The 13,882-nt window shown below is 36.8% G+C and overlaps 1 protein-coding gene across 1 annotated transcript; it reads left to right on the top strand.

Annotated features, from left to right (window-relative positions):
* Window positions 1-291: 291 nt before the first annotated feature.
* On the top strand, window positions 292-1,143 carry BT62DRAFT_981827 (uncharacterized protein; the record flags this gene model as incomplete). The annotated part of the gene is made up of 2 exons (XM_043189633.1): window positions 292-310; window positions 635-1,143. 2 exons carry the CDS (start codon window positions 292-294, stop codon window positions 1,141-1,143), a joined length of 528 nt encoding a protein of 175 aa, XP_043037745.1.
* Between the last annotated feature and the right edge of the window lie 12,739 nt (window positions 1,144-13,882).

The raw sequence follows: 13,882 nt of genomic DNA, 5'->3' as shown, positions 1-13,882 counted from the left end.
TGTGCTGGGCATGATAAACTAGGTCATTGAAAGAGGTTCTACCTGACCTGATGGCAGCTTTAAGACTGTTTTTGGTGGCTAGGAATGGACAATGATATCTGATGGTACCTGAAGACATGCTATGAGTGTCAACTAGAGTCCACAGAACACATATGCTTATCTTCAAAGATCTCCATGCCTGCAGGCCTGTTCCAGAAGTGCTATATTGACACCATGCATCTACCAAAGGCTTCTGGATATTAATACATCATTTAAGGGAGGTGTAGCCTCACTCACTGGCCCAAGTTCCAGATGCTTCAAGCAGAGACAGGTGAAACAGTCAGCCGATTCATCTTTGAAGAAATCTTATATCATTGAGGTGGTATTGTAGAGATCCTTATCACAGATAATAGACCTCCAATAGTCACCACAGTAGAATACCTGACCAAGACATACAGCATCCACCACATCTGCATTTCAGCCTACAACTCTCAAGCTAATGGCCTCATCGAGATTGCACACTGGCCCATCCATGATGCACTAAAGAAGCTGTGTGAAGGGAATGAATGAGCCTGGCCAAGTAAGGCTCACCTGGTCTTTTGGGCTGACCAAATCATGACATCTCACCACACACACACTTCCTCCTTCTTTGTAGCCTATGGTGTTGAACCACTCCTCTCATTTGATATCCTGCTTGCAATGTTCTTATTCCCTGAGATCACCAGGAAAGTATCTGAGTCCAAGCTGTTGTACATGCACACATATCAACTTGAGAAATGGGACAAAGACTTGGCTAACCTTGAGCACTGCATCATCAGAGCCAGATTCCAATCGATTAAGGACTTCCAGCAGCGATTTATGAACACCATCCATAACTACAACTTCAAGCCTGGCATCCTAGTCCTTGTCTTTAACAAGAAAATCAAAGTTGGTACCAACAGGAAGTTTTGTTCTTGCCATTTCAGTCTCATGGTTGTAGTCCAGCATATCCAAGGAGGAGCATACTATCTTGCAGAACTGGATGGCACAGTATCTCGGCTTAAATTTGCAGCTTTTTGGCTTGTACTCTACTATGCAAGGTCAAGGAATGAGTTCAAGATTGCTGAGTTCACAGACACATCACACCTCATGGGACTTTTTGATGATAGCATCAATGACATATGATATGATGTATGTTTCAGCTTGGAGGCTGAAAATTGAAGTTTGTATAGGATGTAAAGGATTCACCTGCTCTAGACCATTTCTTTGACTATTTCCTTTGTTACCTTACCTTTCTTTTACCTTTCTTTGTCTATACAGTGTTTACTTGTCACTATTAGTTAGCCTCCCCCTTTCTTTCAATATTTTGCATTGTCTTTGCCAGTTATCTTTGTCTTATTACATGCCACTCTACAAATAGTATAAGTATATAGCTACTTGGTACCAATAAAACATATCTCCTCTATCTTCTCTGGTGTTCATCCATATCTTAAAGTGTAATAGCCAAGCCTTTACCTACATGCTTGTTGCTAATTGAGTTTCTAGGATGGTCAGAAATATTGAAGATTTTGATAGTCTGTTCAGATTTCAAATATTTGAGTCACTTCAATCAGATAGTGTCATCATTCAGATAAGATGAGCATGATTTCCAAAAGCTTCTTGTTATAGATTTCATAGTTGCATTTGATAATGGTTAGTGCCTTTAAAAGAAAAGCAATTGGTTGCCACTTTTTATCCTGCTCTTATATAGTGTCTATTGCTCTTTCACTTGAGTCTCTCCCTATGCAGAATCTTCCTTCTTTTATCAACACTGCTAGTACCATGTCCTTCACTAATTGTTGCTTCAGATTATTGAATGTGGCTTGCTGTGAGGGTCCTCATGTCCAAGAGGCATTGTCTGTTAACTGGATCATAGGTTGGATGATCTTGCTATAGTCTCAAATAAACCAGCAATAGAAGTTGGTAAATCCTAAAAATGATTACAACTCTTTTTTCTTTATTGATGCTGGCCACTCCATTACTCCTGCTATCTTTATTGGGTCTATGTGGATGCTTCTTTCACTGATGATGACTCTGAGATACTTTATTTCTAGAACCTCAAACTTGCACTTTTCAGCTTTGAGAAATAGCTTGTGCTTTTACATAAGTTTTAGTATCTATTGTATAAGGCATTGATGCTCTTTCTGATCTTTAGATATAATAAGAATATTGTCAAGGTATATTGTAACTTTTCTGATGGCAATGAGATCTTTGAAGATGTTATTTATCATCTACTGAAAAGTTGCTAGAGAGTTGGTTAGTTTAAAGAACATTACTATAGGCTCAAAAAGTCTCAGATTTGTTTTGAATGCCATCTTCCATTCATTCCCCTTCTTGATCCAAACATTATTGTATTCCTATCTGACATTAAGCTTTAAATAGTATCAAGTGTTATGCAGCTTGTCCATCAACTCTGAGATGAGAGAAAGTGGGTATCAGTTCTTAATCATCATTTCATTAAGCTTTTAGTAATCTTATACTAGATGTAACTTTCCATCCTTCTTCTTGATGAAGAAGAAGAGAGAGGCCATGGGTGACTTTGATAGTCAGATATGTCTGCTAGATAGATTTTTATTCAGAAACTTGTTGAGCTCCTGTTGCTCTGAGATACTGAGTGGATACACTTTGCAATCTGAATTAGCATTCACATTTGAGACCAGCTCAATCACATGGTTCTAAGGCTTCAGTTTTAGTAATTCATTGAAATTTTCTTTGTTAAATAGATCTTGATAATCTTGTGCTCACTCAGATACTATCTCTTTGAATGCTTTGGTCTTTTTTCCTGTATTAGCCTTAGCAGCTAAGTTGGTACAGTGAACTGCTTATATATAGATCACCAGCTTCATGTCAATAGCAAGGATGATTTCACTATTTTCTATCTCCTCATCTCACTGATCCTCTAAATCCTTATTAGATATAACCCAAAGGACTGTCATGCTATGTGAAGACTGACTCATTCCAGAATTGAGCCAGCTAATCATATTCTGATTATTGCAATGAAAATTGACTGTCTTTCCTGACTATAAGTCACCTCAGCACAAAATGACTTGCAAGACAGCATACAGCTCCTTATACTAGATGTCATGGCTCCTCAAGTGATGTGGATAACAAGAAGAGAACCACTTATCACTAAAATGGCCATCCAAGCCTTTTCAACTGCTAGTATCTGTGAAAACAGAAACTACCTCTCACTCTTTTTTTCAACAGGCAGATTTTATTCTATCTCAAGCTGAAGACACTCCACCAGTTGATATCAGAGGCAACACCTAATGGGATGTGCTGGATGGAGAACTTAGATAAAAAGGAAGAGGCAAAATTATATAGCCAATAGAGAAATAGGCATGAGTGAGGGATAATCTGTGAACAGAATTGGAGATACCCTATAAGTTCATTCAGCTCACAGAGAGTATATAAGCTCTTGATTTACCATGTGTGGAGGAGGTCATGAAGGTATGAGAGCTTATCAACTGATAGATAAGCTTCCATGTGCACAGAGTCAAGAATGATGCCAAGAAACTCAATGACACATGAGGGCTATTCTGTCTTGGATTCCTGGAAAGAAAGACCAAGCTCATAACTAAGAGCTAGTATCCACTTCACAGCTGTAGTAGATATAGTATCTAGAGTGTATGAGAAGAAAATCTGAAGAAAATCATCTAAATAATAATATATAGCAGCAGGTATATGATATTGGATAATTCAATTCAGTGCTTCCACAAACAAGTTAAAGATATATGGGGTGGTCTTCAACTTGAAGATAAGCACCTGTGAAAAATAAAATTTATGGCTCCAAGAAATTCTAAGATAATGCCAGTCTGAGGACTGAATGGAAATCTGATGAAATGCATCTTTAAGATCTAATTTTGACATCTTAGAATCTGGCTCTAAAAGAATGAGGTCCTTGGCCACTTTCTCAAACATGTTATAAGAGATATGAGATTCTGAGTCAGGAATATCATCATTAACAGAAGATGGGTGAGACTATGAAAGATGGTTGATAATGTATAATTTTTCAGGTTTGCACTTATAAGTAACAACCTCAAGTGGAGAACAGCAAAAGTTCTTCATAGAAAAAGATGAAAAAGGCCCAGAGAGCATACCTCTGGCTGCCAGGTTATCAAATGAGTTATTGACAAATTGCTGATATTCAAATGCTGAAGACAGATTGCAACAAGATTGAACATGCTCATCACCTTCAAACTCAATAGAAGCACTATATTGAATTATATAGAGGATAGTATATACAAAAGCACAATCAGGATAATCTTATAAATAGTGCTCCCATGCTTTATAAGAAAGAGAAGAAGAAACAGAGAGCAAGGAAGAATGATGGAAAAGATTATTGCAGTGTGGGTTGATGTTAAAACAAAAAGGAGGGAAATGCAGTGAGGGAAACAATGCCATATGAAGGAGCAAAGAAATGAAAGAAGGAGCTGAAGATAAATTATCTGATGACAAAGATACCAAGAAAAGTAGCTGCTAGCTGAAGCAAGCGGCACTATATCAAAAGCAAGTCCTTCTTGCTCTGTCAGTTTCTCAGGCTTTTTTCTTCCTCTTTTCTTTAGTGCAATCTTTTTCTGGATGATCAGCAGAGTTGCAATGTTTGCACACATGTTTTTAGTCATGGGAGAAACCCTTAGAGCACTTCCTCTTATTCCATGCAAAACAATGCTGCTCAGATCACTTAGATCTAGCAGCTTTTCTATCAGATGAGGAGGAGGTGGATGCATAAACATGTATAGTCAGGTAATTTATAATCAATTTCTAGCTAGCCAGTCTCCAGCCAGTGAAGTCATCATTTTTCATCTTATAATGCTGATGCTGATAATACTCAATATGGTATGACAAGACAGCATTCCACTCATACTGCAATAACAGTAAGATCAAGTGATTAGCATAGCAATGAGAATCATTTAATATCTGGAGACCATGATTCAAATGACTACAGAAAGCAGCATATTATGCAAGTATATGAAAATAGATGCTGAGACAGAAGAGAACTGAGGTGATATCAGGGAAATCTTTATGCAGAAGATAAGGAACATCAGGATTAGCATCTGTTGCATCAGCTCTGAGACAGAGAGATGAGTTGAGCTTCACAATCTCAAACAGATGCATTTTATACTTGATAACAGAAAGCAGAATGGCTTATTCTAACTCAGAAAAGCATTCAAGAAAGGACTTATATGGAGATGTCACAGCAGGAATGAACTGAGAGATTATAGCAGAGGCTGAGAGGAGTTGCATGAGAAATGCAGGTGTGGCTTATTGTATAAGTTGTGAGATAATCTGTTGGACTTGAGCAAATGTAAAGAGTGGAAGTAAGAATTTCAGTGATGCTGTGAATGTCACTGAAGGAGAATTCTGCAGAGCCACTGGGCTGAGCTCAGATGCAGAGTCAGGTTGTGCACTAGGAGTCAACATTATATAGCTAGTGTCTATAGGGGATGGAATACTGTTTCTGGAAAGCAGAGAGGCACAGGAAGCTTGATGTGAACTAAAGTCATGATCTACAATCAGCAGGTGAGAATATAAGCCAAAGTCTGCTGCAGCAATATTCTCTAGAGTGTGAGATAGAAAATGGTTCCCTTGTGAAAGAGTATATGAGGTCTGACTGATTCAACAGCTAATAATCACATGTTCTTACAGAGCAATGTTATTCTGCAAAAACTGCTTGAAGTCAATGACTATCAAGCTCTTTGTGTGAGATAAGAAAGAAAGAGGATGAGAAAATTGCAATAACATAGACTGGCTTTATATTTCCAAGGGTGAGTGGCATTTAGTCTTTGTCATACATATTGAAAACAAGAATAAAGGCAATTTCAGTGTCACTAAAGATAAGGCCATTGTGTCTTGCATAGATGACATTCAAAGGTATTTGAATGGTTCAACTATTGTCTGCTTTTTATGCTCTCTACTTATTGTCTGAGATAACAATGACTGTACTCTTGCTATAGTGAGTTTCCCATATGCCACAGTTTTTATTGTGTTCAAAATGTAGAATAGTGATAGTTACTATATTGTTCTTTGTCATCTTATTGTGCATTGATAAATAAGGTGTAGTCATGGTGTCATCATATCTTTATCATCAAGTATTGGCAGGTCATGATTTAGAGACAAAAATTGTAACATATTATTAGGCTCAAGTCATATGATCAGAACATATGATAAACTAGTGCTATATTGAATTCATACAGTCACACTAGAGTTTACTGTTTGTATCTGATGACTAAATGCTTTAAGGCAGTAGTAGATTGGCTTGAGAGTGAAGTGATATAGAATAAACTTTAGCTTGAAGCTAGAGTTATACAGTGAGAGCTAGTCTACTTATATACTACTTATTTGTTGAGATAAATATAACACTATCTATTGTGTTTATCCAAGTCTTTATGCTCTTTGTTCTTGAGCATCATTATTATTTACAAAAAGCTGTTGTATATCATCAAAGACTTGTTGCCACATCAGAGAACAATGACAGATTCAGCTTATTGTGCTGATTAAGTCTTTCCCATAGTCCTAAGCATAAATAAAGGTTAAAACAAAAGAAAAATGGAAAAAATTATAATATTACCCTCTCTTTAAGACCATTATATCCTGATAGCTTAATTTAGAGAAAGTTTATACTCATATATAGTGTTGTCAGCAGACAGGTATTTTTTGTTCACCCACTGATTTGATTCTAGCCCATACTCTTTTCAGCTGATCAAATAATTGACAGTGATAGTCATACTATCACTATAAGCCTGTATTTTATGAAGACAGTGGTTTAGAATTTAATCAATTTTATAATGTTCATCATTGTCAATCAAGTCAAGAGAAGAAGAAGATGAGTGTTCTTGATTTGGGAATGCCAGTGTGATAAAGAGAGTGAGAAGAGATTTATTGAATATATCATGGATTTTCCATGCAGCAGGAAGATGGAGTTTATATGCAGAGGCTCTGACCTTTGCAGTGATAGAAAACAGATCAGTTCATTTGTTGGTAAATTTTTTCTTGGGTTATGGTAGATGGAGATTGGTTGTATTCAATAAGACATTGTCATTAATATTATAGATGTGAGCTGGAGCATGATACTTATTGTATTGTGCTTTCATTGAGGTGGCTGCTTTTTTGAGAGCAGTGCAGGTTTCATTATAGATCACAGTTATTGTTTGAGTGAAGTCAGAAGAGGCAAAAGTTGTGATGTGAATCTGCTCAGTTTGGGAGACATTTGAATAGCAGCCATGATTGACAAAAAAGAGTGTCTTTTCTATTGCAGAGTGCATGTGATTATTATGTTGGAACACCACTAAGACAAGTCATTCAACTCAATCATCTTGTTGATAATTGATAAACAATCAGAGATATTTTTTAATCTCCTAATTTGCTCACTCTGTTTGTCTGTCTGTCTATAGATGATATGCTATTGAAGTATTTCATTGAATATTAAGGAAATAGTAGAGGTCATCTAAGGATTTTGAAATGAACTGCAGTCTGTAGTCAGAGATGACCATCTGAGGCATACTATACTTGGCATATACTTTATTGCATAAGATCTTGGCCCATTCTTCTGAAGTCAATTCTGTAGAGCAGACAATTAGAATGATTGCCTTTGAGAATCTGTTGACAATGATGATGATGACATCATAACTATTACATTCTGGTAATCTGGTAATCATATTGATAGAGATACATATTCATGGTGCTTAGAGTATCTCATTTGGATGCAAGAGAGCAGCCCATAGTTGAGTCATTGATTTTTTCCTCTGGTATCTTTCACAGCCTTTCATGTATCATTTGATATCTTGATCCAGTTTTAGTCACTAATGTTCTCAGAGAACTAATTCCTTAGTTTTGGCAATTTCTGGATATTTTATAGTCATGTGGTTATAACATATCATAATGACTTTGCTATGAAGCTGTTGGTTTTATGGAGTATAAATCTATTCATTATAGCAGATCATCTCTCCTTCTTTTATTATTCTCCACTTATGATTGAGTAAAAAAGCAACTCACTGATCTCACTTGCTGCTGTCTTGCATTATGCTTTTGATCCACTCATAGATCTCTTTTTTAGTTGGCATTATTATTGCTCAGAAGTGCTCAGGCTTTAATAAGACCACTCTCTCATTATTGTCTCCTCCTTGATCATGGTCAGTCTGTCTACTAAGTAGATCCACTTTTTTATTTACCATTTCAGCCTTGTGGTGAAGAGTGTAGCTGTATTCTGACAGTTCTATCACCCACTGTGTCTGTTGATGATTGAGTTTCTGAAGAAGTTGGAAATACCAAAAGTTTTAGTGATCAGTCTAAATCTCAAAGATCTGAACTGCTCTAATCAAGTAATGCCTCCATTCTATGAGAGCAATCATTATAGTAAGAAGTTTCTTGTCATAAATCTTGTAGTTTCACTCTGTGACTATTAATGCCTTTGAGAGGAAGGCAACCAGCCTCTATTTCCCATCTTGTTTCTGAGAGAGTACTATGCCAATGGCTCTCTTGCTCGAGTTGGCTTCCACTCTGAATTTCTCTTTCTGTGTTAGAATGATAAGTATCACATCTTTGGCAAAGCATCACTTGAAATCATCAAAAGTGGCCTGCTGGAGAAGCCTCCAATTCCAAGGCATGTTATCAGTTAGTTGGGTCATTGGGCATATAATCTTGCTGTAGTCCCAAATGAATCACTGATAGAAGTTGGTGAACTCTAAAAACAATTGTAACTCCTTCTTCTTGCTCAGAACAGGCCACTCAGTTACCCTGACTACTTTGACTGGATCCATCTGAATACTCCCTTTGCTGATTATTACTCTCAAGTACTCTGTCTCTAATACTTCAAATTTGCATTTCTCTGTCTTAAAGAAAATTTTGTGCTTCTTTATGAGCTTGAGTATCTATCAGATCAGTTTTCAATGTTCTGCTCAGTCTTTGGATATGATTAGAATATCCTCCAAACAGATTATGATCTTCCCTGTAGAGATGAGATCTTTAAAGATGTCATTCATTATCCATTGAAAGGTCACTGGTGAGTTTGTTAGCCTGAAGAATATCACTGTGGGTTTGAATAGCTCTCAATTCATTTGAAAGGTCACCTTCCACTTGTTATCCTCCTTGATCCATAGGTTATATAGAGAGCAGTTGGCAGAATCCCTGAGGATGTTAGTTGGAGAATTATACTTCTGAGAAAGAGGTATTTAGCCAAAGATGATCAGAAATAAATTAACATTTTGCAGTACTACATGACAGTATAAGCTATATATATGCAATGAAGTCTACCTAGAGGATCTGACAAAAGACCTACTCCTATACTAATTTTGGTTCAATATTCATCTGATGCTGAACATCTCAATTATCACTTCATGATGAGTTATGTTCATAGCTCCTTTGATCAGATCAACTATTATATACATCTTATAATGCTATGCTCAGCATATCAAGAATCCACTTTGACCCAATATTTCTTTAAGCTCAGAGCCAACCAACTCCTGGCTGCATAACTGTCAGCCAATGAAGCCAGAACCAGTAATCAGGCTCAGAGTGATGACTCTGAAGCTATTAAACTCAGCTTTATAGTCAGCAATGGATGAATCATTAGAAAACCAATCAGCAGTCCAACAAAAAGCCTAGTAGCAGACAGTGGATCACTGCACTCTTTCTCCAGACTATCTAAGGAATGAGGATACTCATTTTTTGACAGATACCCAAATCCAATGGAACCACTCACTGTTAACACTCTCCTGATCCAGTGCAAGCCCAACTTGCTATGAAAACTGTGACTGTTTAAGAGAGTATCTGATGATATTGACAGGTTTCACATTGATTGCAAACAACATTTTGAAGTATATTCTGCCTATCTCACAGCTGATATCTATTGGGTTGCCTTTGCTGTCTTTTATTTCAAGGACAAGACCAAAACCTAGTGGACTATGCAATTTATGGATTTCTATTCTAGTGCTAGAAGACATCATTGACTGCTATTCTGAGAAACCTTTAAACAGATAGTCTGAGACAAATTTATCAATTCTGTGATGCAGGAAATTCACCAGAACAAGATGAAGGAATTACAAATAGGCAATAAAACCACTAACAAATATTTTGACAAGTTAGAGCAACTTGCTAAGTTGGCTAAAGTCTTCAACAATATCAATGATGACAGATACATAATTGAAATGCTAAAGATCAGTATACTCTTTTTGTATATAAAAATTATCTCGGACATCAGCATCAACATCTCAAAGAGATATAAAGAGTGGAAAGAATAGGTTACTATTATGAATAAAGAGCATCAGTGACAGAAGACAGAAAACATCTATTAGCAGAACAACTACAAGCCTAATTGCCTGAATCAGAACAAGCTTGACAAAGCATCCACTTTCCACTGGGACAACCTATACAGGAGCCAGGAAGCTGAGGGACATAGACCAGATGAAGAAGGAGAGGAAATGCTTTAATTGTGGAGAGAAGAGATATTTATCTAAGAATTGCCTGAAGAAGAAGCATATTCAAGAAGACATGAGCATAGATCACTAAGTTACAGAAGAAAGCCAAAGGACTCAAGACTTGGCAGGCCATAAAGGATGCAAAGACTGAGAAGGAAGCTAAGACAGTACTCAAGAATTGCATATATTAAATCAGGGCTGAAGAAGTCATCAATGAGATAGTTGAAAGGATAAAAAAAGCTGAGAGATGCTAAGCATTAGAATAGCTCAATAAACTGAGAAGGCCAAAAAAATACATTTGACAGCAAAAAACTATGGGGTGGGACTTAATCACCAAGGTTCAGATTGAGACACTCATGACCAAGACTGCCCATGCAGTAACTGCTCTGATTGACAGCAGATACACTGGAAGCTTAATCAACCATGCTTTTGTCATTAAGCACAACCTCTCAACCTAAGCCACTGCTGCATCAATTTCAGTATACAATGTGAATGGGACCAAAAACCAGGCCAGCTCAATTACTGAATATATTGAGCTCCATCTAACTATTGGTGATCATTCTGAACAGATTGATCTAGCAATCATTGACCTCACCATGAAGAAAGTGTTCCTAGAGTATGACTGGCTTATCTGGCACAATCCTCTGATCAATTGGAAGATAAAACAGATAACCTTCACAAGATATTGCAAACTGCTATTTGAATTATGCTTGCATCTTGCTTGGATTTCTCTTTTTTTTTGATTTAGATTTTTACTGCTGAAAATGGCATTGCCGATGCAGCATTTCATTTTTAGTACCACTGGATATTTCAACTCATATCCAACCTTCAAAAGAAATCCTCTTCAATGAAGTCTCATCTTCATTCTATAAAACACACTCTCACTACTCTTTATATATCACATTCTTTCTCTTCCATGATTTTACATTCAGCACTCAGAAAACATACTCCAGTAGACAGAAATCCTTTATTGACTTCCTCAGACTTTATCCCAAGTTCATGGATCCTCCAGGCCAATTCTTATCAGCAAGTATCACTGCAGTAATGAAATGGATGGCCTGGTTAGACTCCAGAGAATTGATGCTAAAGACTATCAAATCATATATTAGTGTGTTATACTCACTTCATATTGATGCAGGGCTTTCTTTCAATCAGTTCAAGTCTTTGTCTCTCCAGTATCTCCTTCAGAGTATCAAGTGCTTCTATAGTAAGTGAGAGAAGAACTCCAAGATGCCTATCACACTGAATATCCTATAAATGTTGTCTTCTATTGCAGAGAACACCTCACATGTTGACAATACTATTTTTGATGCTGTATTCAAGCTTGCATGGTCAGCTTTTCTCTGTTGTAGAGAATTCACTCTGTCAGACAATGAAGTTTTCAATTCTGCAGTGCACATTATCAGAGATGCTATTCAGTTTCTGCCTGACTTTGATCATCTATTTCATATTCAGTGTGAGGCTGCATCATCAGCTGCTGTAGCTGGATTTTCTGACTATGAGATTCAGTTGCTAGAAAGATGATATAGCAATGCTTATAAACTCTATATCAATGTTCCTTGTGACTATATCCTCTATCTGTCTGCTTGACTTCATGTGACTGTGTCTCTTGCTCTCTCTTTCAATCCACTGGATTTCTATTTTATGCCTGTGGTGGTTTAAGCATGGCTTTCCTTGAGGGGCCATCACAAGAGAGCTTTGGCATCCAAACAAAGACTTATTTTGTCTTTAACCCCTTGCTCCTAAAAACACTTCTCATCTAATACTGCTTCTCACATCCTCTCAACTCTTAGAACAAGCATAGACATCTGTAGGACATAGGGTTCTTTAGACAGTATATAAGGCAGTAGTACACACTGATGTACCTTAGTCTTGAGCTAAGATTTAATATGCCTACTACACTCTCTGACTATCTGATGTGAATATTCTTGCCATAATGGCAGACTATATCTACCAGCTACAACTCTCTACCCCTCTTCATGTAATCCTTATAGCTTATCTTATCATACTTCTATATCAAAACCAGACTCAGACTCAGCATCTAGACTCTGGCAGAAGCAGTGCTAGAGATTTGTAAGTGTTAGTGAAAGCCTAATACTATAGCTTAAACAAAATCTCCAAAAAGAATCATTATTCCCTTCCCTTTATTTCTAATCTCCTTGACTCTGCTCACTCTATACACATCTACACTAAGCTCAATCTTCAACATGCCTACCATCTCATTCATATAGCTAAGAGTGATAAATGAAGAACAGCCTTCCAGATCTGCTATAGTTTCTTTGAACAGTGTGTCATACCTTTTGGCCTCACAAATGCTCCAGCAGCATTCTAACATTTTGTGAATGATATATTCTCTGACATACTTGACATATTAGTAGTAGTCTACCTCAATGATATTCTCATATATTCTGACAACTCAGAAGATCACCAGAAACATATTCATGAAGTCTTATATAGGCTTAGAGCTAATAGACTCTATGATAAAAGCTCCAAATGTGAATTCAACTAGGACTCTATAAAACATCTAGACTATATTCTATCACTCAAAGGACTTTGCATGTCTGAAGAAAAAGTCAAGAACATCTAATCTTTTCTTAGCTTTGCCAACTTCTACTATTGCTTTATATATGAATATAGCAATATTATTATTCCCCTTACATGACTCACTTGCAAAGGAATTCCATGGAAATTTGATGACAAATATATAGCTGCCTTCAATGAGTTGAAACAGGCCTTCACACATGCTCTCATTCTTACTCATTGGATCTCTAATCAATGAATAGTTGTGGAGACTGATGCCTTCAACTATGCTATTGCAGCTATTCTCTCTATTTATTTTGAAGATAGCAAAAATCACCCTATTGCTTTTCACTCCTAGAGTCTCCACAATGCTGAACTCAACTATGCTATTTTTAAAGCTTCTAAACATTGATGCCACTACTTTGAAGGCTCTGTGGACTCTATCAATATCATAACAAACTACAAGAATCTTGAATACTTTGCTATTATCAAGATTCTGATCTCCTGATAGATCCACTGGTCTGAATATCTATTCTAGTTCAACTTAGTAATCTGATTTCACTCAGAGAAACTTGGTGAGAAACTAGATGCACTCACTAGATGATGAGACATCTACTCTAAAGAGAGTGATAGCTAATACACTCAAGTCAATCTCTACAATTTCTGATCCATTTTTACTCAAGAACAACTCTTTATATTACTCTGTGCAACCTATCTTGAAGGCCCTATCCTCTAAGCTAATGCCATCATAAACATTGACAAGCTCCACATTGATATCAAAAGAGCACAATTCTCTGACTCTGCATTCTCCAATGGCCTCTTCCATACCAAAGCCATTTCTGAATCCACTTTCTCTCAGTGGTCTATTAATGAATCCAACATTCTTCACTTTGAAGACTACATTTATATTTTGGACTCTGATAATCTCTGTCTCTGTATACTATAGAATA

This window comes from Guyanagaster necrorhizus (genome assembly GCF_019112545.1).
Source record: "Guyanagaster necrorhizus MCA 3950 unplaced genomic scaffold BT62scaffold_19, whole genome shotgun sequence".
Lineage (NCBI taxonomy): Eukaryota > Fungi > Basidiomycota > Agaricomycetes > Agaricales > Physalacriaceae > Guyanagaster > Guyanagaster necrorhizus.
This window is presented reverse-complemented; position numbering and strand designations above follow the sequence as displayed.